The sequence below is a fragment of the Lagenorhynchus albirostris genome, chromosome 7 (assembly GCF_949774975.1).
Source record: "Lagenorhynchus albirostris chromosome 7, mLagAlb1.1, whole genome shotgun sequence".
NCBI classification, from domain to species: Eukaryota; Metazoa; Chordata; class Mammalia; order Artiodactyla; family Delphinidae; genus Lagenorhynchus; species Lagenorhynchus albirostris.
The window spans coordinates 2,359,272-2,383,100 of NC_083101.1; the positions used below are offsets into that span (position 1 = coordinate 2,359,272).

Consider the following 23,829-nt stretch of genomic DNA (forward strand, 5'->3'; position numbering starts at 1 on the left):
GGAACTGGCTAGAGGCCTGAGGCCAGACGGTGCCCCCGTGCCCTCTGCCCCTTTTCGCCCACCCCTGGCAGTCAGGGCTGTCGGTCTGAGGCCGGCAGCTTCCCGGAGCTGCAGCCGGTGGCGGGAGCTTATCAGCTGTTGCTTTGAGGCTGGTGGCTTCGGTGCGGGGGGCCCGAGGCTCTGCCACACCTCTTCCAGATGTGGCCACGGCTACCCGCTAGCCTGCCTCCGGCTGGGGCTCTCGGCCAGCAGCCCTGTTAGCCGAGCTTTTAGGAAAACAACCCCAGTGAAGGCACCAGGGGCCCAGCTTCCCTGAAGGGAGAGAAGGGGGTGGTTAGGCTAGATGCGCAGTTCCAGATACGCGCTGGCCTCTTTCTTCCCTGCGGCCCGCTCGGCCTGGCCCTGGACTTGGGGTGGTCACAGCCATCTGCTGGCTGGGGACCTCAGTCTCCCCGGCTAAAGGGGCTCCCTTGAGGGCTGGGTGGAGCTGTCATCCTCTGCTTCTCCACAGCACACGTGGGCGGGTGGCGCTCGACGGCATGCTGCCTGTTTGCTGGTGGGATGGAAGGTCCTGTGCGCCTCTGCGGGCCTTCCTGACGGGTCTGCAGTGGGGGCCCGTGAGGGGGGTGCCGTTTCCCCCAGCATCCCATTGGGTGGCCCCAGCAGGATGAGCAGGGGTCCCTGCCTCTAGAGGTGCTGGGAGCTGAGGGTCACCCAAGGTCACATGGCCCCTGGGGAGTGGGCACTCCAGAGCCAGCCCCTTTCCTAGCCCCTGGGCTCCACCATCCTGCTCTTGGGGGACAGGTCAGCAAGGGGTCAAGGCTAAAGCCTCGGAGGTCACAGGTTAGCCATTTATCACGTGTGGGCGCTTCCAGGAGCCATGAGCCTGCCCGTGCCGAGACAGACACAGAAAAACCCACCCGTTTATTGCTCTGGCCCACGTTCGTTAGGCAAGCGTGGGGAGCTGGGTGCCGAGGGGGACGCTCCGGCCGCACTGGGCTCCCAGACTTCAGGAGGTCTCAGACGCCTCCTGGCCCCTCTGGCCATGACGTCGGCGTGTGCGGTGCCCTCCGGGTGCCTCACCTCGCTGTCTCCACCCCACAAAGGATGCAGGGGTCCAAGGGACAGAGGACACTGGGGGTGACCTAGACTCTGTGCAACTTTACGGAACCAGTGGGCTGTTCGAAAGCTTTGGACAACTTACCTTGACGACCCTCCCGGATGAGGGCAGCCCCCTCCCGCCCCTGAGCATATGCAGACACACCTCCTGCAGCCTGCTCGTTCAGGGCCACCCTGTCCCCCACGCCCCCTTCCTCCGCCCTCGCCCGGACCCACGCTGCCTCCTCTGGTCTGCTTCCCAAACTTTGCCCACCTTCTCACAGCAGCGGGACACGATGGCGAGGCCGCCCCCTCCCCAGATTCTCCCTGGACCGTGGGCACCCAGCCCACCCACTCTCCACCTAGCCCCGCCCGGAGCCGTCCACGGGCACTTGGGCCCTGCAGTTCCCAGACAGACCCTGTTTGACCTTTCACCCTCCCCCTGGACCGCCGCCCCTTTCTCCTTCAGGTCAGTGAACGGCACCCCCTTTGCAGAGACTTTCCTGACCCCCATCCCTCACTGCTCATCCCTGTCTCTGTGGCCCCCGCTAGACTGTGGGAGCTGGAAGGTCTGCCTGGTCCCGGGTGAATCTGAGGGGCTGAGAAGGCTGCTTGGTGACCAGCCAGGAAGCAGGTGACATTTAACCTGGGCCCAGGGCAGCCGGCTTCTTCCTCCGCCTCTGGACCTTGAAGTCACCAGGCCAAATCGTCTCTCTTGTCCTGGTGAGAGAGACATGGTAAAGGGACAAAGTAGCTGATTAAATAGTTAATCCCACTAGGGGATTGTACATAAGGAAGAAAAGTACAAGAGACCCCTGTAAGTTAACGATCACTCAAGAAAGCAGGTTTGCTTAACCACAAAACCAAGCAGACTTGCTTAGTGACAAAACCATGCAACAGAAGCATGAGACATGCCCCAGAACAATAAAACAGTGGTGGAATGAGACCCACATCCTGTGCAGTGAGGTCAGTAAGTTACTGATTCCCAGGACACGCTCCTCTGCCCACGCGAAAACCAAAAATATAAGGAAAGGGTGACATTATACTGAAACCGGAGATGATTTACCATTTTTAGTATGCGTTCCTGCCTTTTTGGTCCTTTCCATTGCGCCATGACAGTCCCGGCTTGACCACGTAAGGCCAAGAAAACTCCTCCGCCTGACATGCAAGAGGAGGTGATAATGGAAGCTTGACGTCTACTCAACAGTGAGGAAGCAGGTGGTCTTTTCCCCCTCCCCGTTTTTCCTTTGATTGTGAAACCGTAGCCCACTAAATTCTCGGGGGTGGCACCCTCTTGCCTGCCCACTTGTAAGCCTCACAAGTGTTCTATTCTAATAAATCACTTCTTATCTATCGTTTTGCCTGTCACTGAACTCTTTCTGCACCGAGACATAGAGAACCGGAGCTCCTTGGAGCTCCCTGAGATGCATTTCAGCCGTTTTTAGAGGCACTCATGCCAGCAGTGGAAGCAGGGACAGCCCAGCCGTTGGCATCATCTCTCCATCGGGTCAGCGGTGGTTTTCCTGCTGCTGTCGGGAAAGGTGCAGGAGCTCAGGGAGATGGTCAGTACACAGGGGACGGTCAGACTCAGAGCATGCCTCGCAGGCGAGAACAGAGAGCCACATGTCTGCAGGCTCCCACAGTTCCGTCCACTTGGCTTTTCTAGTTTCAGTCTCAAACCTGCCTCTTCCAGGCAGCCTGCCTTGCTTAATTCCTTCACCCATAATAAACACTTGGTTTGAAGCATTTTGTTTCCTTGTCAAATGGGGGTGTTGGAGGGTGAATGTTCCCTGAGGGTAAGGATCCGTCTACTACATTCTAGAGACTCCCTTGCTTGCCCATGACCACTGATAATGAAAGTAACAATGATGCCATTAAAAAAAAAATGTCATTTAAAAAATACTCTGCTAGGGACTTCCCTGGTGGTGCAGTGGATAAGAATCCGCCTGCTTATGCAGGGGACACGGGTTTGAGCCCTGCTCCGGGAAGATCCCACATGCCGCGGAGCAACTAAGTCCGCGAACCACAACTACTGAGTCCGCGCGCCTAGAGCCCGTGCTCCGCAACAAGAGAGGCCACCGCGAGAAGCCCATGCACCGCAACGAAGAGTAGCCCCCGCTCGCGGGCTTTCTCTAGGCAACGAAGACGCAACGCAACCAAAAATAAAATTAAAGCTTTAAAAAAAAAACAACTCTGCTAGTGCTCTGTATTCAATTATCTCATTTAATCTTGGCAAAACCCATGTGAAGTGGGCTCTACTACAAACGGACAAACTGAGGCATAGAGGACTAGGGGAACGCAGCAAACGTGCCTGGGGCCGGAGTGGGGAAACTAAAGCCGGGGCCCTGAGCACCCCACTCCTCCCAGCCCCGCCTCTCGCCTCCTGTTTCTGCCTTTATCACTTTCCCAGGATCTTTCCAGTCCAGCCAGCCTCTGACTTAATTCACCCTAACGGGCCTGAGTGCCTGGCGGGGAGAGGCAGCCACTCCCAGTCAAAGGTGGGGGATCCGGGTGCAGAGATGGGAAGAGCCAGGCCCCAGGGCACAGAGCCTCGGGGAGGTGGCCGGGACAGCAGCCAGGTCCCCAGGTGGCACGTGCCCTGGGTCGCTGCTAACCAGGGTGTTCAGCTTGCTTTGCTAACCAGCTAAGCAGCAAACCCCGGGGCTTCCAGCTGACTCTGCAGAATCGGGCTTGCCCACATACCTGGCCCTCCTCCCTGCAGCTCCTCCCGCCAAGACCCTGCGGCTGAGACCAGGACGAATTCCTAACACGGTGCCCAGCGCCCAGCGTGCCTCGCTAATTACAATCACAGCAGCTCCGAGAGCGGACCAGGATGAGGCAGATGGGGAGCTGTAAAGCCTCTTTTAAAGGGGCAATAAAAGTTTTGGGTTTCAGATGGTCTTACTGGGGAAGAGAATAACAGAGACAGGAAATTTCAGTAGCAGACACGACAAAGGCCACAGCACGCAGACTGCCCTCAGATGAAAACACCTCCGCTTGTGCAAACAGAGGATGTCCTGGCGGGGGCCCAAGTATTCCCCCCACCATGCCAGCCTCACCCCAGCTCCTAGGGGAGGCGGAGGGGTCGCTACAATAGACTGTTTTGTCTACTTGTTGTAAATGTTTATAATACTTCTCCACTGGGGCCGCTGGAGGTGTGGGGCCCCCCTCCCCCTCCCCCTCGGGGCTCGGAGTGTGTGGGCACCGGGAGGGGGCGTGTGCCTGGGCCTGGGGCTCGTGTGTGCTTGGGCCAGGGAATGAGCTGCTTCTTCTTCTTGCCCTGCAGGGTCTGGAAGTCAGGCCCAGGCCCAGGGAGGCTATTGCAGGGCTCCAGCGGGCCCCCCGCCCCCCGACCCCTGTCCCCCACCAACCACGCCGAGGCCACAGCGTCAACTGGGAGCTGCAGCCCCTCTGCCTGTGTCGCTTGGTTTAACCCAGGGTGCCCAGACCCACATGTCCAGGGAGCTGCCCATCCTTTTGTGTCCTGTAGACGTGCTGCCCCATGGGCAGCTGCTAGCCGCAGGGGCTAGGTGCCCCATAAAATACGGGACGCTGGGTTACATTTGAATTTCTGAGGAACAGTGAGTCATTTTTTAGTTTGTCTCCTTAAGTATATCCCAAATTTAAGACATACCGAGGCAAAATAATGATCTCTTGTTTATCTGAAATTCAAATATAACCAGGCATCCTGTATCTCATCTACGACCCTCCACGTGTGGCTACTGACATTTCAGTTCATTAAACGCAACTGACGTTTAAGGACTCAGCTCCGCCAGCCACATTTCAAGCGCTCACCAGCCTGTGTGTCAGGCGACCGCCGTACAGGACGGGCGAGCCTCTCCACTATTAAAGTAAGCTCTGTTGCACACACTGCTCTAGGCTTCCAGTAACATCTAGGACTACGTCTTCAGGCTCTCAGCCTCAGAAATCTCAGGACTCAGGGACCCCTAGTCCTTCCCCCATCAGGGCTCGGTGGGAAGGGCAGTCCTGTCTGGAGCCCAAGATGGCCCAGGATGGCCTCAGAGGTGCTTCCCGGCACCAGGTGCCTGAGTCTCAGATTCCAGGGACAGGAAGACCCCAGGGCTCGATGACACTGGGACTCGGAGGTGTTTGAACCTGAAGACCATGACCCTTGGCCCCTGTTAGTCTTGAGGTGTCGGGGTGACCGTTCGGGGTGGCTGCCTGCCTTTCCGTTCCCTTTCCTGGGCACTCCCCTCCTGGCCCTTGGGTAGAGCCCCCAAGATGCCAAGTGGGCCTCTGAGCCAGAGGAAGATGCCTCTGGGGTGATTGGCAAGACCCTGGGCATGGCCACCAACTCAGTGGTTGGTGTCCAAGGGACGAAGGCCAGCTGCCGGCACCCCTGGGCCTCAGCGTCCTCCTCTGCAAAGTGGGCTCAGGGCCTGGACCTGGACCCGCCAAGGGGTCTCTGTGGGGGACAGCCCTGTTCAGGAGGGGCGCAGTCGGGCCCGGAGCCCGAGAGGCAGACAGGGCTGAGGGCTGGAGCGCGTCTCCTAACTGTCCATGACTTACAGACTTGGCCAGGCTCCCAGACAGCCGCATAAATCAGCACGGCCACAGCGAGCAGCCTGTTGGTGCGGCGCTTACGGCTCGGCGGGCCCCTCGCCGCTCCCTGCTCGGGAGCGTCTGCGGCCTCCAACTTTCCATGTGCCGCCACAGGGCTGGAGGGGGGGGGGGTGCTCGCTGGGGGGGATGGGAGGGGGGCAAGAGGGAGGTGGTGGGCGGGGCGTTGGGGGAGGGAGGTGGTGGGCGGGGCGGTTGGGGGAGGGAGGTGGTGGGCGGAGACCAGCCACCTCGCAGACGCCGTTTCTGGAGTAACGCCCCCTGGCTCCCGCCGTCCCACCGCGGCCCCAGAGTCTGCCCCTTGCCTTACCACCTGGTGCTGAGACAGGAGTCTCCTCTTGTGGGTGTGGGAGACGGGACCAGGCGGGAAGTCCCCGGTACAGGGCCCCGGTCTCTTCATGTGTACATGTGCGTGGCGTGTACATGTGCGTCTGTGTGCGCGTGTGTGTGCTCACACCCCAACAAGAAGGCCAGAAGCCAGTCGAGGCAGCACCTGCACCCCCTTCGCCGGGCACAGAGCTGCTCCGTGGAGAGGCCCTTCCGCGCCCCGTGCCCTCCCGTGGGGATGCTGTGAAGGCTCAGCTCCCGCCCCGCACCCCCCATGGCTTGGTGAGGACCCTGATTGCTGGTGGGCTGCTCTGTCATTAGCAGGCTGTGGGGACAAAAAGGGGCTGAGCTGGGGTGAGATTGCCGGTGTCCAGGGCCCTAAGACATGGGACGCTGGGCGCTCAGGGAGGCCGACAGACGCGCCCCGGTCGCCCTCGGTGCTGGAGCCAGCTCCCTCCCGGCCCCCGAGGTGTGGAGGAGGTGACTTCAGGACAAATCCTGGGCTGTCCCACGCGGTGGGTGCGGATGTGGGTAACTGCACCGTCTGGCAACACGAAGAGGCCCCAGACAGGTGTAGGGAACTTCCTGCCTGACAGATGCGCCCAGACCATTCGGCAGGCAGGAGGCTAGTGTCTGTGAGGTGATGTCTGGGAGGCCCGCTCCCGCCCGCACCCCCGGGCCGGTGCAGACAGGCCCTGGATGGGAGCAGGCTGACCTCTGCCCTCGGCGGAAGGCGAGCCCTGCCCCGTGAGGCCAGCCCGGGGGGCCCGCTGGCCTCCGCTCAAGGTCCTGGCACCCAGGCCCACCTTCCCACGCTGGGCCGGAGCTCAAAGGCTCTGAGGGCGCTCGCGCCTCTTGCTTGGATAGCTTCATAGCGAAGTGGATGCTGTGGTGTCAGACCAGGGACAGTGGGCTGGGGTCCTGCTCTGGGCCTCGAATACGCCACCATCCCTGACTGTTTCTGAGAATCTGATGAAATGACGAGTGCGAAGAGCTTGGGCATTCCGTACATGAAAATGGCTTGATTCAGGGACCCGGCTGGAGGGGCGCCAAGGGGCAGGCAGGCCTGGGCCGGGGACAGAGTGGCCCCGCTGGCCCTGGCGCGCTGAGCCTGAGGGCACAGGTCAGGGGTGGGAATCCCTGTTTCCAAGGGGAGCACACGGGACTGGGGTGGCGGCAGACCCCCTTGGGGCTGGGACTGGGCGAAGAGGCGGGGGGTACAGACGCTGGCTCCAGGGTTCTGCAGACATACCCACTCGTCGGGACCTCGGCCTAGGAGGAGGGAGAAAGTTCTTTCCTTTCCAGCCTGGTTCTTAGTACCCAGTAGAAACCTCAGAAGTGGATTCTCAAGAAGCGCTCAGCGGGGCGCTTCCCACAGCCCTGGAGGCTCCTCAGGATCGAGGAGGGGCGCTTCTCCAGGTCGGGAAGGACGGAGGACTCTCGCCAGGCCTGGGACGGGGCGGGGCAGGGGCCTGGAGCCGGGGAGGCACAGTTAGATACAAGCACAGCAGAGGGTGGAGCAGTGCAGCTTGGTGGGGGGCCCCGCGCTTCCAGCCTTCTTGTTGACCTTGGGCAGCAGCAGGACGAAGGCCATGGCCAGGGCACAGTGGTAGAAGCTGTGGACGTAGGTGTAATCCCAGTCCTGCAGGGGAGACGGAGGACCGGTCTGCGGCCTCAGCCCCCGCCCTGAAGCCCAGCTTCCCTCCCACAGCCCTGCCCCGCCCTGGGTCCTCCGCTCTGTGCCCCGGCTGCGGGCCTGGCGTGACATGGCACCTGCCAGTAACAGGGGCTCCTCCCTGACCCCCTGGCTTGTCCTCGGGAGTCTGGCCAAGTCCCCTCCTCCAAGAAGCCTCCCTTCACCGTCCAGCCCATAGTGGCCTTTCCCTCCACCAAACCCCTAGATCACCGAAGGTCTGCGCCAATTCACTGCGCCTTTGATGATGCGGCTGGGGCTCCTCCCTCCCCCCTCCCCCCTCCCCCAGCACATCCCTTCTCCCCGTCTCCCCTCTCCCTCCCTCCTCCAGGTGTGCCCGCTGCCCCAGGCCCCTTCCTGGCTGTGCACCTCATCAGAGGCGAGCCCTCTGTACTGACCCCCCCGACACAGCCCCGCGATGCCAGGGGTGCCAGGGAAGGACCAGACCGTGACTGGAGGGGGTGCACGAGTGGGGCGCTGCTGGAGGCCCCGGGAGGGGCGCGGCCCCGTTCGGCACCTGGCCAAGCAGGCTGGTGCTGACCTGCTGACCGGAGCCCTTGTGGGTGGGCTGCTTCCCAGTCCCCCGCCAGGTACCTCAAAGAAGAAGCGCAGCATGAGAGCCAGGGCCCCAAAGCAGAGGCCGGGGCCTATCTGCTGGGTGTACACGCTCTTGTCGGGATACAGGCGCCTCGTCTCCTTCATCTGCTGCAGCTGCGGGGAGAGGGGCCAGAGGAACGCTCTCAGTCCGCAGCCTTGGGCACCTGCACCCTGGGCATCCTCAGGTGGGAGATGGGGCTCAGGGAAAGGCCCGGACGCATCTGGCCCAATGGCTGCAGGACCCAAGGGAGACCCCGCCTGGGTGATCGGGCCGTGGATGCCCTGGGCATTTTGACCCCACAAGGACCCCCTGCCCCGTCTGCCTCTTGGGGTGAAAGAAGGCCGCCCTTTCCAGCCAGAGGAGAACCCGAGGGGACCAGACACGTGGTTATCTACAGCAAAGGGGTATTGGCGGTGTGGGACCCGCCCGCCGGTGTGGCCGTGGCGGGTGGGAGATGAGTGTGGCCATCCCTGCGAGACCTCCAGTCACTTTCAGAGTCGACAGACTCATCGTAGCATTTATTAGACACACCCGACCGGCGTGTGAAACCTGCTATTCCTCAGATGCTGATACCTAGAGTAAGGCTCAAGTGGGAGTTTAAACACAGGGGTTCACATACACTGAAAAGGTGAAGTAAATGCGGGTCCACATCCTGAAAACCCAAACCTTCGGGCCAAGGCCTTTCAGCGCACAGGACGTTTTGGATTTCAGCAAGGGAAACGGCTGCACACATCGTGGACGGTGGATGCCCCGGCGGGGAGGGCAGCTCCCCGTAATGGCACCGCCCCCCCACCCCCCCCCCCCCGCCAGCGGATCACACAGAGACCATGAGTAGCTTCATGCTGGGTCAGGGCAGGTTTTGTCACCAAATGAATTCTCAAACGATGCCTGATTTTTCAGTTTTCTGAAATTTCCCATTGCTGGTGAGGAATCAGGACCTGCAATGTCGCGGGTGGTGTGTGGGTGCAGCTAAGGGAGCGTGACTCTGGGGGCATCCGGCTGAGGCCCGGAAGCTCTCCTCCAGCCAATCCTGCCCCAGGTGGCACCCGGGCCCCGCTCCGCAGCCCCTTCACCCATCTCTCTCCACTTCCTGTCCCTGAGAGTTGCTCAAGAAGGGGCAGGCCTCCACGAGAAAAACTCAGCCCTCATTCCAGGAAACAACTGTCCTTGAAAAGCCAAAATCAACTCCACATTTAATGGTCTAGAAAACACCATTTGAGCCCCAGATGCAGGGAGCCAGGAAGCCCTCTCGGTTCCCGTGGTGCTTCGTGGGGACACTGGCGAGTGACCGCTCTTCTGGCTAATTAGAACCCAGCCCAGATTCAGCCCCGGCCAAGGTCTGCTGGAGGAGCGCCTTCCAGGGCACAACTCGGGAGCCTTTATCCCACTTCCTGCCAGGGAGGGAGCGAATTATCAGCACGGAGACCGCTCTGTGTTTACGCATTCCAGCATGTTAATTAACGTGGTCCTTCCTGGTCCAGACAAGTCAGACCCCAGCACACTTCCGCCCCTCTCCGAGGGGCCTCCTGGGTCAGCGCGGGGCCAGCTTGGCTTCCCCAAGATGTGGTGAGAAAGAGGCTCCTTCCCTTCTGCTTGGAGTCAGGACCCGGCCTCACGCTTGTCCTGCCGTGACATCTTGTTAAATTGCTGACCTCGGAGCCTGGTTTCTTCACCAACCAACTGGCAAACTAAATCCTCCGCTCTCTGGGCGGAGAGAGGAGTGGGGCGAGTTTGGAACGCTCACCACCACCAGAACTCTATTTTCCCTCCCCAGTCTGCACCTTCTGCATCAGCTGCCCAGCCCGACCTCTTTCCCCTGAGAACCGCCCTCCTGCTTCCCAGGGCTTTGCTCTGGTCCCCAAGGCTCAGTTCCTTCCCTGCCCTGGGGGCCCAGGAAGTACGCCTGGGTGCACCCTGCCCGGGCATCCCTCTTTCCCTTGGGCTAGTCTGAGCGGGTTTCAGTCCTTGCAGCCAGGAGGGCCTTGTTATGACAGAGGGTGCGGGGAGGCCTGGGGACCACGTGTAGAAGGCCTCGTGGTGCCAGGCCCCTGGGTGCCCAACCAAGGGCCATCAGTCTGGCTCAGGCTGCTTCCATGCCCACGAGCAGCTCCACCTTCCGGTCGGCCTCCCGCACGTCCTCCCTCTTTATCTGAACCAGGCTCAAGCCTCGGCGCCTCCAGGACGTCTTCCCAGATTAACCCAGGCCACTTGCAATTGACATTGCGTCTCTAAACCAGCCATTCTCTTCAATAATAATAATAATAATGACAATAATAAACAGTTGGGCACATTAGAAGCCAGGTTCCGTGCCAGTCCTTAAGAGGCATCATCTCAATTAATCTCAGAACCAACCCTATGAGGTAGGTACTGGACTGTAACACCCACTTTACAGATGTGGAAACTGAGGCAGAGAGGTTAAGTGACTGGGGTCAGGTCCAGAGCTAGTGAGTACAGACGTAAAAACAAACCAGGTTTGCATGGCTGGGGCACCCGACGGTCATCTTCTATGTGTTAGCTGAGGCCCTGTGTCCAGCCTGCCAACCCACGTGGCAGGAGGTAGATGGAGACCCCAAGGGGGAGGAGTCACCGTCAGGGGAGGGTGCCCCGACCGTCGGGCTCGCACAGTACGTACCCACTTGGCCGTGATGATGAGGACGGCTGTGCCGATGGGCCCCGAGTACACCCCATAGCCCCAGCGGTCATGGTAGGTCCGCACGGCGATGGTCAGGACGCCAAACATCACTAAAGTCGACCGCTTGGGCTCATCGAAGTCAGCCAGTGCTGCCAGGGAGAGAGCCGGGTGAGGTGAGGGGCCTCCCGCGCCCCTCCCGGCCGCTGCTCCCCCAGAGGCCCTCCCTTCGGGGGCCGGGTGCGGTGTCCCCTCTGCCAGGGAGACCCCGTGGCCCAGCCTGGGCCCCCCAAAGGTCTGAACTGCAACTGGTTTTAAAGGACAAGCAGGCTGCCGCGTTCCCGTGGACAGAGCAGCCTGGGTTAGGCTGGCGGGAAGCTGCTCTCACACAGAGAGCAATGTGTGGTGTCCGGGAATGAATATCTCCCACGGGACCACTAGGACGCAGACACGAAGACCACAGCTGGGATACGAGGAAGATCTGGGTCCTTCACAGGCCTGCGCCCGTAGCAGGAAGTCCCCCCGTCTAACGGGGACCGTGCGTCCTGACATCGCCACGAGTCCACAGTAAGTGAAGAACAGTCTCAGAACCGCGTGGTTTCGAACGGTCCCATCTTCATAAAGACCTGAGCTAAAAATCGTGTGCGAGCCTCGGGGACAGCCTTGGGGGCGCAGACTCTGAACTGCGAGCGGCGGTTCTCCGGGGGGAAAGGAGGGGGCCGAGCGCTTCCTTTTTTCCTCTGTACGCCTCTGCTCAGTCTGTCAGAACAAGCCTTTACTAAATGTGCCACTTTAAAAGGTTATGGAAAATGGGAATCAAGGCCCTGAAGTGCTACGCCTGCTTTTTCATGGACTGAGCACCACTCTGAACCTCCGGGTAAGGAAGGAGGTTCTCAGGGATGAGAGGCGGCGGGGAGGCAGGCGGCGGGGAGGCAGGCGGCGCGCTCGGCTGGCTGAGTGCAGGGTGGGTGGTGGGGGACCCAGGTCCCCGGCGCAGGGCTGGGCTACTGGGGGCGGCCACTCACCCATCAGTGACACCCACATGCTCAGGGCCGTCCCGTAGACGCTGAAGTACTCCAGGATGTCGTGGCGCAGGAAACAGAGAACCGACAGGCCGGGCCCGTTGCAGGCGTGGTAGAGCTACCGGGAAACCCACAGACGGTCGGTCAGCAGGGAGAGGAGAGCTCTGGAGGCCCGGGGCCATGCCTGGGCCCCGAGCCACGGCCCCGTGAGCTGGGACCTCGGGCAAGTCACCGAATGGCCCCATGGCTCTTCTCCCCATCTGAAACGTGGGGACGCAGTGGACTACTCCCCCATAGGGTCTTGCGGACGAAGCCCGCCGAGGTGAGGACCCTCCCATGTGATCTACACATTCCCTCAACATCCAGGTCTGCTGAGGCTGGAGCCTTTTTCCTTGGGTACCGGTCTGCCCTGCACGGGCCAATGGGGCCTTCTCTCCCACAATTTACCCCTCTGACCACCGGGCATCTGAAGCCCTGGGGGGCTTGCAAATTCTCAGGTACTGAGCCTGCCCTGTGGGTTGCCCCCTCAGCAGGTCGGGGTTGGGGGTCAGAGGTTTGTTTCTTTAAGAGGGTCTCGGGCTGATCTCGGGGTGCCGCCAGAAGGGAGCCCGCTTTGAGAACCACCCGCCGGCAGCCCTCAGTTTGTTTCTCTAAAGTGAGGACAGATCGCAGAGACACCCCCGCCCCCCCGGCCCCTCCCCCCCCCCCCCCCCGGGCAGGTGCTGAAAACAGCTTCCTCCTTGCCCCCCCTCCTCCCCACGCTCCTATGGTTGTCTGCCAGATGCCTAATTTAATGGCAATTTTAAAGCAAAATGTCTGTATTTTCAAAGCTGTCAACTTATTTCTGGACAACCGTCTCCTTTCGCTTACACATTTCATCCTTTTAAGTAATATTTAATGACATGATGTAATTATTTTGACAAGCTCAAGGGCATAAACAAGCTTGGAGCCCAGCACAGGCGATGCTTGGTTAGCCCAGCTCAGCTGGGTGGAGAGGCATGCGGGACAGCAGCCCACATCTGGAGGCGCCAGGGATGCTACGGTGCAGGGGTGGTGAGAGCCCCGGGTCATCTGGTGAGTCGAGCAAGTTGAGGTCGATTTAGAGCTTCCACTGGCTGCAACTTCATGGGAACTAAAGCTCAGGTGCGCCGAGGAGGCATTAACAGAGATGTAGCGTCCAGAACAGGGGAGGACACGGTACTGCTCCTCTCTGTCTGGTCAGACCCCCCCCCAGAGAGCTGTGCTGAGCTGCTGAAGCTGCACCCTTTGAAGTGCCGCTGGCAAAGAACAGGTTGGGGAAAAGGAATCAGGCCATGGATGTGACCGTTTAGCTCAGCAAAGAGGAGCTTCAGGCGGGGCGCGATCAAGGTGCTCACATCTCCAGGAGAGAGGAGGGAGAAGAACACTTGTTCCCCGTGGCTCCGGCAGGCAGAGCCAGGCCCTGTGAGTGACCCTCCGGCTCCTTCCAGAACTACCTCTCCCCCACCCCCACCCGAGCCCTGCTGTCTCTGTACCCATTGTCTCTCTTACATAGCACAGATCGCGATGTACGATTAAAGGCTTCATCACTCTGAGATTCTGGACGCGGTCTGTGCCCTGTCACCCGCCTCGTCCCAGCCTAGAGCTGGCTTACCATCGGCCAAGTGTCTGCCTGTGAACGCAGCGTCAGGGAGGCTTTGGAGCGGTTTGAAGGAGAGCTGGCCCAGGAGGGGCCTTTCCCCCCAGGCCCTCGGTTCACCCCTGCTGGAGAGGTGGGGCAGGTGAGACTCAGGGGGGAACCACCTGCCAAGGATCAGGGCGAGGCAGCAGCGGGCCCTCAGCCTCTGTGCCTGTGAGGCCTGCCTCCCTCTCCCGGCCGAGCAGACCTGGCTCTGCGCGGCGCTGATCGGGGGCGTGGGTGGCAGGTCCCGGCCGTGAGCTCTGACAAGCGGCGGACTGCCCCTAGGGCTGGGGTGGAGGGCCCCTGTCAAACGGGGACGAGAGCCCCTGCTCCGTGGGGTGGGCCAGGGGACTCCATGTGACACGACACGCAGCACGGGTCCAGCAGCTGTCACGGGACGGGCCCGGTGGGGACACAGAAGACTCCACACGGGAGGCAGAAGTGGCGATGGTGCCGCTGGGGGCTCTGGGAGAAGGGGCCTGATTGTGTCTTTAGGCCGGGGACACTTGTCGCCGGACGCAGCTGTCCCTGCCACTCTGGCTGGGCGGGGCAGGGCGGGGTGGGCCTCTGAGGCCAGCCGCAGAGGCAGCTGTGGGGTCAGCTCAGCCCCGCTGGGGAGGGGTGGCCTGGCGGTGACTGTGGTTTGGGGGGCGGGGTCCAACATGGGCCTGGAGGACAAGACCCCGGCTCCTCTCCCCGGCCCTGGGCCCTGTACCCACAGAGAAGCCCCCTGTCTGCCCGGCTCTGGTTCCTCATCTGCTGGGCAGACCTCCTGGCCCTCACCCAAGCTGGGGTCCCGCGAGCAGCAAATGAAACGGCTTTCGACAAGATTCCTTGAAGGAGCCGGGAGGCCCTGCTGCCCGGGGAGGCCCTGCTGCCCGGGGTTGGGGGGGGCCACGCATGGCTGGCACTGCCACACGGAGTCCGGGAACACTCACCTCCCCCGAGCATGCTTCATCAGGGAGTTGGGTTTAAACCAAGGCTGGGTCTGATGGAAGATGATGGAGGAAAAGAGAGTGGGGCCCCTCTGGGGTTCCAGCGGCAAGAGTGGGTGGAAGGAGCCTCAGAGGCTCACAGACAGGGAGGCAGGAAGGCACTAAGATGTAGAGAGATGGTGGCTGGCCGGCTGGCTGGCTGGCTGGCTAATCAGGCAGGTAGAGAGGTGATTGATTAGATATATGTATAGATGACTGATTAGAGAGATAGTACATAGATAGGTAGGTAGACAGACAGACAGACAGAAGCTAGGGGGATGGATAGATAGGGCCAGAGAGACACATGAGGGCAACAGAGCTAGGGACGGACACCATGACATTTAGAAAGAGAGTAAATTCCGTGAGGATACGGCTCCAGAAATCCAGAGAGAACCAGACACAGCGCGAGCCAGCATGAGAAACACAGAGCGAAAGAGACCCACAGGGAGACGGGGGAGGGGGACAGAGAGAGAGAGAGAGACAGACAGCCAGACATATAAATAGAAAGAGAAAGAAGGACTCAGAGAGAGACGTAGGCCCCAAGAAGGAGAGACAAGCCGACGTGAGCAGGCCCTCCTGAACTGAGGCCAGCTGCAGAATCCTGGAACCAGATTCCCCTGGCCCTACACGTTCCCTGAGCCCTGCTAGCCCCCTCCTGGGCCTGGAGTACCAGGGAGAGTCGTGGCGGGGGGCGGGGGTGAAGAGGGGAGCTGGAGCCAGGAGGAGCCTTGGGTGGTTGGCAAGAAAAGGGGGATCTTGGAGGGGCTTGTCCCTGGCGCACTGTGGGCTTGGTCTCGCAGACACCAATCCCAGGGTGATTTCCTGCCACAGTTGGGGAAACTGAGGTCCAGGAAGGTGAAGGGGGCCCACAGCCCTCTCTCCTGGTCTCTGGGCTCTTTCCTCCACCTCCCCATCATCACTTTTCTTCATCACCCAATACAGCAAAGTGGTGGAAAGACAGCCCCTGTCCTCTGTCTCTGGGAGGGGCCCTGGGTGGGTCCTATCCCCAGGGCCCCGGACTTACCGCCACAAAGAACATGGTGAAGAGGTAGACCATGGCCTCCATGTGGAACTGCCTCTTGGCAGCAATGCTGACCGTGGGGAGGAAGACCAGGCTGCTGAGTGTGGGCAGGAGCAGTTTGGCCACCAGAGTCCCCATGGGCTGGGGGGGAGAGGTAGGTGCAGGCCTCCCGGGTCTCCAGGGCAGAAAAGCGAAAGGGAGAAGGCCCGCTCCTTGCACCAGGGGCTCTGGTGGCAGCTGTGGTTTAAATGCCCTGAAGAGAGGCAGGGGTGTGCGCACACATGTCCAGCAGCACATGGAGAGGGTTCAACAGCTGATGTGCCATGTGATCAGCACTTGTCTCTGATTTTTTTTTTTTTTTTGGGTAGGTCAGAGCTGTTGATTCAAGGAGACCGGACTTCTTTTCTCCGAGGCAGCAACTTCGGAGAAGAGTCCCCACGAGCACAATCGCCGATGTCCAGCCACTTTCCATCCTGGCCCCTGGCCCCTCCCCGAGGTGCTCCGGCGTCCAGAATAAGAAGAGAGCAGACTCTGCTGCTTGAGTCACGCGTCCACAGGAGGCAAGAGGTTAGAGAACCCAAGGTTCAGCAGATTCTAATCACTAAAAGGACCCTGTAGATAAGTTTCACAATTTACCAGCCCACAGGCATGTCTGACTCCCCTGCTGCTGCCCCAAACAGGCTTCCTTGGTAACTAAACAAATGAAACTAACATTCTTTTCTATTTGGTTACATAGTTTCAAACCTGAAGTACACAGAACTGGACGAGCTCTACCAGTGTCCCCAGCGCAAGGGGGATGCTAGCCCTCTCAGCATTCCTTGGCCTTCGGGAAATTACCTTCCTTTGTTGAAGAGGCCTGGGGGATCTGGCCAGCAGGGTCCCCCCTACACCGCCCCGTTATCCTCTGGCCAAGGAACGATGGGAGTGTGGGAGCTCCCCAGGCCAATTCTCCCTCCCTGGAGGGACTGCTTGATTCATTGCTTGACTGATTAATTCTTTTGTTTATTTGTTGCCAGCAAAAGGACAGCTTTCATTCCATTTTGGTTTTCATCATGATATAATGGTGTCGCCTAAAACAAACCGCACAGATTTATCATGTGCAGTTCGATGAGTTTTGACGTGTGCTGTGTGACCACCCCTGCGTCCCCGTGACTCCAGGACAGCCCTCGAGGCCCCAGCAGAGGCAGCCACTGTTCAGGTTTCTGCCACACGCTTGACTTTGCCTGTATAAATGCACTCACGCGGTGTGCACTCTTTCGGGCTGGCTTCTCTCACCGCCCCGGAATGTCCCTGAGATTCAGCCATTCAGCCACGTTGTGTCCAGTGGCTTGTTCCTGTGGTCGCTGGGTGGCTACGCCGGAGTCTGTTCTCCTGGGAATTGGAATCTGGAGTATGGGAACAGCGGGGGCGAGGCCAGGAGGTGCCCATGCATGTCGGCGCCTCAAGGTGAGGCTGCCGGCTTGTCCCACGCCCCCTGGGCCCGCTTGACCCACCTTTCCTTCCATCTGGGAGCTCCCTCACACCTTTCCAGAAGTCTCTTTTTTTTATCATATGTTGGCTGGGGGACATTTCTGCCGTTTGCCATGAAAAGTCCCATTCAGTACACGTGGGCACGTCATTCTTCTGCTCAAGCACCTTCTGAGGCACCCTCAGCCCTCAGCGTGAAGTCCAAGTTCTCTGGGGGATCGCGGGGCCACCCCGGCCAGCCCTGTCCCCCACAGCACACCCCAGCCTCCACGGTACGCTAGGACCCCGCCCCTCTTCCCGGCCTCACCCCCTCCCCTGCACACACACTTCCCCCTTCCTCTGACATCTGTGGGGACGGGTCCCCACCCGGCTCAGGCAAGCTGGGGTGCTCTGCGCTGGCCCCCAGTGCGCCACTCGTTCCCGTCCGGGCCTCCAGTTCTCTGTGTCGTGCGGTCGGTGCGGGGCTGCTTGGGGTGTGTGCCCACTGCTCGACTGGCCAGTTCACCACCCAAGTCCGGGGCCAGGCCTGGCACGTGGTGGGTGGTCAGCAGACACTGGCTGAATGAATGACTCTGTGAAAAGAATGAATGAAAGGCCAGGGAGGCGGGGCTGCAGGGCATCTCAGTCTGGCACTTAGGAGCCCCGTTCCCTCTCCAAATGGGAAAACCAGATCGTGCCGTGTGTGCAGCTCTGGGTAAGAGGCAGGCGACCCCCTGCAAGCTGGTCATGGGGGCCCTGATCATCCTGGCCTGCCTCTCCACACCCCGCTTCTGCCCAGCCGCAGCCCCCAGCCCCAGCTTCCAGAAGGGGTAGAAATCGTGTGGCGAGGAGATAGATTAGAGGTCAGGGGCTAGGAGAGAACTCTCCGGAGCGGTAACCCCGCTCAGGAGCAGGAAAACATTCCACAGTCGGTTTTGTGCATGACTCTGTGTGTGCGTGTGTGTGTGTGTGTGTGTGTGTTTGTGTGTGTGCGTGTGTGTGTGTGTGTTTTGCAGCTGTAAACTCCAGGGCCGGGGCTGCAAGCTTGGGGAGGGGAAAAAGAGAAGGGGGAGGTGATGGAGGAAGCAGGAGGGGAGCCGCACATGTGTTGTAACCATTAAGGACCAAGGGGGCCGAGAGGGGCTGCCCCAAAGCAGGGAGACAGGTGGCCAGCCTGGGGGCGGGGTGGCCCAAGGACCCCCCTACAGAAAGGCTGGGACTTGAGCAGCGCTTTTGGGGGGGCGGAGCGTAGAATGGGGGTCGGGGTGCAGCCTGTGTGTGGCTCCCGTCGCAGACCTGGCCGCCTGGAGACAGGCCAGCTGGCTCAGGGGAAGGCGTCCAGCTCTGAACAGGACTTAAAGGACCCTCGGTTCTCACTGGGGCCAGGGAAGCGATTGGCCTGGGGAGCTGGGTGGGGCAGAGTAGAAGCAGCAGGCCGGTTGCTGTGGGGGTGTTGTGCCCCCAGGCACAGGGTAGGGGGAGCCGGATCGGGCTGGGCTGGGAGACAGCAGAGACGTGCTCTGGCCTCCCCGTCTTCTGGGCTCCGGTGGTCCCGCCAGCCGACCGGCCGGCCTCCGATACCCCACTCCACCCCACCCTCACCTGCTGGTGCTCGGGCCAAAGGGGATGCCACAGGCGGTGCGCCCTCCTTCTGCCAGGATGCCCTTGCCGGGCTTGCCTCCACGTTAATATTGTAGCCCTGGGCCTCTCCTGACCCCTGGTGCGGGGGAGCTCTCCATTCGAACCCCTGTGTGTGTCTTGAAAACCATTTACACACACAGACATTCATTCAGGGCCGGCATGTGCCGAGCTCTCTTCCTACTTTGTCCCTTTGGGCCATGCCAGCAGCTGGAGGCGGGGGGTGGGGGTGGGGGGGGGAGACGTCTCTCTCTCCCCATTTTACAGAGGAGGAGACTGAGGCCGGGAGAGGAGGGGAGACTGGCCCCTGACGCACGCTCCTAGCCAAGGCCCCCAGGCGCATCCCTCCTCTCCCCAGCAGGTGGCGCTGGTCCCAACGGGACCTGGCAGGGCCTGTCCCGGGCAGGGCCTGTCCCGGGCAGGGTGTGGGGCCGCTGGCGGGGCAGCCACAGCCTGGGGAGCAGGGAGTGGGAGCCGACCCGCCCACCCTCCCCTCCCTCGGGCCCCTCGGCGTGGAGAAGGCTGGTTTTATAGAGGTGCTGAAATGCCCGGAATGCCACACGGCTCCCACCTCCCGGACAGCTGTCTGTCTGCTCAGCGGCCCAGCAGAGCGGGGCCAGCTGCTGCATTTGCATCCTACACGTTCGGAACCCCCGACCCGCAGCGCCAGAGCACAGCACAGCAGCCCTTGGCTCTCTGGGTAGCGACCCGCTGAGGCCCTCCTGCCCCTGGTGGGAGGGGGTCTGGGTATCGACGCTCCTGATTCTTCCCGTGGGGGTCCCCAGGCTGGAGTACCATCCGGGGCCTCTGCAACTGGGGTTGTGACAACATTCGTGCTGTCCTCAGCTAATGACTGGAAATGAGCAGCTCCAGCTGCCTCTGGTGAGCCGGGCGAGGGCCCCGCCCCTTCTTAGCTCTGGGGCCTTGGTGTCCCCTCTGTCCGGTGAGCCTCAGTCTCCCCATCCACAAAATGGAGCCCCTCGTCTCTGTCTCATAGCGTCACGGAGGGCATAGGGACAGGCCCTGCGGCAGCGGAGGGGCTGTCCCGGCAGGAGGTGACCCCCGCACAGCCGGGCTCGGCCTGCGCACCTCAGCAGGCGGTGAAATTCAGGAGCTCAAGGACGCAGCTCCCGCCAGCCCCACTGCCCCTTGCCCGGCAGTGGTCTGTCCCTGGAGCGCCAGTGGCAGGCTTACTTCCCAGCCCTGACGGGGCCTCCCGGGGCCCTGTCCTTGCTCCAGATTTGGGGACAAAGGAGCCTCTTTCTAAGCACCCCAAGTCCCCCCACTTGAACCTCGAGACTTGGCCTAATGGAAAATGCCAGTGCTGACGAAGAGGGAGGGGAGGGGACTCTGTTTTGTGGTCCGGGCTGCTGAGCTCCAGTGGTCTGTGGGGCTGGGTCCTCCCTAACGGCCAGCCCAGGCCCAGAGCATCTGCCCGGGGAGCTCACGGGGAGGGACTTGCTGCTGGGCCTCCCTCTGGAGCCTGGTTCTCTTCCAGTCCTGGCCAACCACCTCCAGACTGGCCACATGGTCCCGCAGTGGCCCAGTCCCTGTTGGGTACAAGAGCTCTGCTGTCAGAAGGTGCCCAGGGTTGCCCCAGGCTCTGGGTGGGCAGCAGGACATCGGGGGACAGGGTAGAGGTCGTCACCCTCCAGGCCGTGCTGGCCGGCCTCTGGGTGCCAGGGTTGAGGGCCCACTTCACAGGGGCTCTGGCTCTGGTCCCCGTCTTTCTGAGCTCTGTTTCAGACACTTGGCTGTGCAGGACAGGGCCCAGCTCCTGGCGTGACTGTCCAACCACTGGGACCACCCAAACTGGTCATCCCATGGCCCGCTGCACCCCTCCCCCACCCCCTCCCTTCCCTTCCCTTCCCCAAGTGGGCTCTTCCCCTTCCGCCTTGTTTTCCCACGCTTCACCTCGCTTCCCCTGAGAAATGTGCCCAATTTCCTGTTTGCAAGCTCTTCAGACATCCAGAAAGCTCTGGTGGAAAGATAATCTCCTTCTGAAAAAACAGGTGTCCACAGCATCTTTAGCCAGGGTCACACAGAGAGTGGCGGGGACACCTCACCGTCACCCCGAAGGACTGCCGGACAAATCCACCCTTCCATGCACTGAGCACCTGGCTAGAGATGCTGGGCCCTGGCAGGTGCTAAGATACAGTGTGAACCAGGAGTAGCCCCCGCTCTGTGGGGTCACAGCCACAGGCCGGGGAAGATCCCGCTCAGTGCGAGAAGCCAGATTGAAGTGCTGGGCCACCTGGTGGGCTTCCTGGAGGAGGTGTCCTCAGAAAATCATCTGGAGGGCCAAGCACGTCCAGATGGGTGTGAAAGAAGGGCTCCAGAGAGGGGACAGTGGGAACCAAGATGGGGGCTCCAAGCCATTTCTTTCAGTGACTCTCCAGGGAGCCCCGGGCATCGTCAGAGCTGGCAGGCAGCAATTCCGAGGGCTGCTGGGTGACCTGTGGGGCTCAGTGCAAAACGGGGAGCCCCTTGTTCACCAAGCAGGACAAAACTTTCTCATTCCTCCAAGGGCCTCTCCCGAACAATAGGAGTGGTTTTATTTGCTGTTAATGTCGTGCTCCTTTGGGCATGGGGAGCTTGTGCAGTGAGTGCCTGGGACCCCACCGGAGACTCCGTCTGATCCTGGCTCCCCAGAGGGCAGAGGGCAGTCCTGAGAGGTGCAGGGGGTAGGAGGTCCCCCAGCAGAAGTCTCTCCATCACTCCATCACCCCATCCAGTGTCGCTCCGAGAACACGAATTCGAAGATAACACGATTAAACCTTCAACACGGTGACGGCAGAGCCTGGACCCCAGGCATGGCCTCTTCTGAGCCTGGGCTGCTCTTCCGGTCACCCACTGTGCTGCTGGTTAGAAGCTTCTTAGATACTCTGGGTTCTGCCGTCCAGGCCTGGCTGCGACCCCGTGAGGTGGGTCCCGAGGGCATCTAAGGCCCCGCCAGGAGGCCCAGCCCGACCGGTTCTCCAGAACTGACAGTGGCTCCGCACTTGGCACTTGACGAGGCCTTCAGGGGCACCCCCTGCCTGGGCCTGATTCTTTATCACCAGTCACCCCCCGCAATTCCGAGGGTCTTCAGGGGCCCCGGGGCCTTCCCTGACCCCTGACGTCTCCCTCCGAAACCCCCAGACCACCAGTGGACCAAGCAGTGGTCACAGCTCCCTGCGGCTCTGGAGTCTGGGGGCTCGCTGGAGTCCTTCGGGGTGGGGGAGCCCCGGCTGGCTTCTGGAGGTAGAGGGTGGGGTGAGGGTGGACGTGTGGCCCTCCCAGGTCACACACCTGCTAGAGGTCCCAGAGCTGGGGGTGGCAGCCCGCCTCCCAGGCACTGTCCCGTTGAGCTAAGAGAATGCGCTGGGGTGTTTGCGTCAGCTGGCTGTAGGGTCCCTCCCAAGGGAAACCGTTAGTCACCCTGGTGCTGGCTGGACGTGGATCCAGCAATGCCCGGAGAGCTCGGGAGCGTGCCCGGGGATCAGGGCCCTGGCGCCTGGGGGGCGGGGCAGGGGCGGGGGCAGAGGCCCCAGGGCGCGAGTCATCAGCAGTGTGTCTGTGAGGGGCCGGTGAGTGTGTGTGCCTGTGTGTGCACTAGCGTGTGCCCCTGTGTGTGCCTGTGAGGTTGTGTGTGTGCGTGCATGCGTGCGTGCACGTGCACCAGTGCCGCGTGCCGGGTTCCATCGTGTCTGCGCTGCAGCATGCTGACCCCAGGGGGCAGCGTGGACCTGGATTTGAGCCTTGGTTCCACCCAACCACCCAGGGGCCCCAGGGGGAAAATGAGATGGAGGAGACCTGCCTCCCAGAGGGTCTGGGGAGGATGAACGTGATACAAGAACCTGCCAGATGGAGAGGATGTGCTCAGTAAGGACGCTGGGGTCCCTGATGTGCCGCCCCCAGACGTGCGACCCCGGGCACCACCCAGCGGTCTCGGGGCCTTAGTTCCTCCGTCTGTAAAATGGGGAGAGCAAAGATGCTGACCTCCTAGCTCTCAGCACAGAGGGAGAACTCGATGCAGGGCAGCAGGCCTTGTTGGTTTCAGGATCATCTCTGGTCGCTCTCCTCCCCGACCACTCCTGTTGGTGGCAGAATCTTCCCAGGGGTGGAATGATTCTCAGTCGCCCAGGGAGGCAACTGGAGGAGCTCACCACAGTTCCTTCCGGCAGGCAGGGTGCAGGGAGGGGGAGGGCTTTCCAGGCGCCACTGAGAGCCATCTGCAGCGCAGAGGCAGGGGGATGGATGAAATGGCTCAGGGCCGCCCCACTTCCACCCCCACCGCGCGGAGGGGCCGGGAGGGTGGGCTCCAGGGAGCCTGGTGTGCGGGGCGGGCGCCTGGCGTGGTTTCCGGGGCAACCTGCAATGTCTGGGGTCCTCCCTGGGTGCCTGGGGGCCGAAGTGCGTGCCGCTGGCTCCGTGCTCTGCTCCACGCTCTGACTCAGCAGGAACACAGGCTGGAGCCCCACGCCGGCCTGCCAGGGGCTGCCCAGCTGGCCCGCGCCCAGCCAGGCCGCTGTGCCCTGCCAAGCTGGTGCTGAACATCTGCAGAGTTCCGCGCGCCTCCCCCCGACCGGCTCTGGCCGTCCTCGCCGTCTGGCCCGCAGGCCGTGGGCACTTCTGTCCCTTCCCCGGAACCCTCAGCTGAGCCTTGCTGCGTCTCCCTCAGTCCCTCCGCCTGCTCAGGCCTCCGTTTCTCAGGAGAATCTCTCCGAGGCTGGCTGGATGACCTCAGAGCATGGTGTCCCCTCTCGACCTCAGTCTTTCCTTCCGTAAAACGGAGCTATTGGATTGGATGCCTCATACACCCCAGACTCCATTCTGGGGAGTGGCAGAGACTGGGCCCCCTCTGGAAGCAGAAATCCGACGGACCAAGCCTGGGGCTCGGCTTTGCCGCCGCCAACCTCCCCTGTGACCCCGGGCCAGCGGGCACTCCGTCTGGACACCCGGACACGCAGTCCCGTGTTCTGGACCTGGGAAGGCGGCCTCCCTGCCCGTGGCCGCGGCAGCAGTCAGCAGGCAGCTGGGCCGGCCTGGCCGGGCTCCAGAGGCGCGGAGCGGGTTAAAGTGTGCGCCAGGCCGGCCGGCGGGCGGCGGGAGGGGGGAGCAGCCTGGTGGGAAGTGTGAGTTCCTCCCTGTCTGCCTGAC

The 23,829-nt window shown here is 61.5% G+C and overlaps 1 protein-coding gene and 3 long non-coding RNA genes across 4 annotated transcripts; 2 read left to right on the top strand and 2 right to left on the bottom strand.

The window, feature by feature from the left end:
• Positions 1-78: 78 nt before the first annotated feature.
• Positions 79-2,254, bottom strand: LOC132523232 (uncharacterized). The gene is made up of 3 exons (XR_009541438.1): positions 2,165-2,254; positions 1,745-1,818; positions 79-312 (listed from the first exon to the last, which is right to left on the bottom strand). It is a non-coding gene; the product is annotated as an uncharacterized LOC132523232 (long non-coding RNA).
• A 4,562-nt stretch (positions 2,255-6,816) lies between these two features.
• Positions 6,817-15,865, bottom strand: MYMK (myomaker, myoblast fusion factor). Its single transcript, XM_060153898.1, has 5 exons — positions 15,607-15,865; positions 11,952-12,066; positions 10,930-11,078; positions 8,294-8,410; positions 6,817-7,648 (listed from the first exon to the last, which is right to left on the bottom strand). The coding sequence occupies exons 1-5, from the start codon at positions 15,739-15,741 to the stop codon at positions 7,499-7,501; spliced, it is 666 nt and encodes a 221-aa protein (XP_060009881.1). The 5' UTR covers positions 15,742-15,865; the 3' UTR covers positions 6,817-7,498.
• Positions 11,091-12,446, top strand: LOC132523228 (uncharacterized). Its single transcript, XR_009541434.1, has 3 exons — positions 11,091-11,493; positions 11,726-11,803; positions 11,977-12,446. It is a non-coding gene; the product is annotated as an uncharacterized LOC132523228 (long non-coding RNA).
• On the top strand, positions 12,725-16,634 carry LOC132523227 (uncharacterized). The gene is made up of 3 exons (XR_009541433.1): positions 12,725-13,708; positions 15,972-16,170; positions 16,340-16,634. It is a non-coding gene; the product is annotated as an uncharacterized LOC132523227 (long non-coding RNA).
• The last annotated feature ends 7,195 nt before the right edge of the window (positions 16,635-23,829 follow it).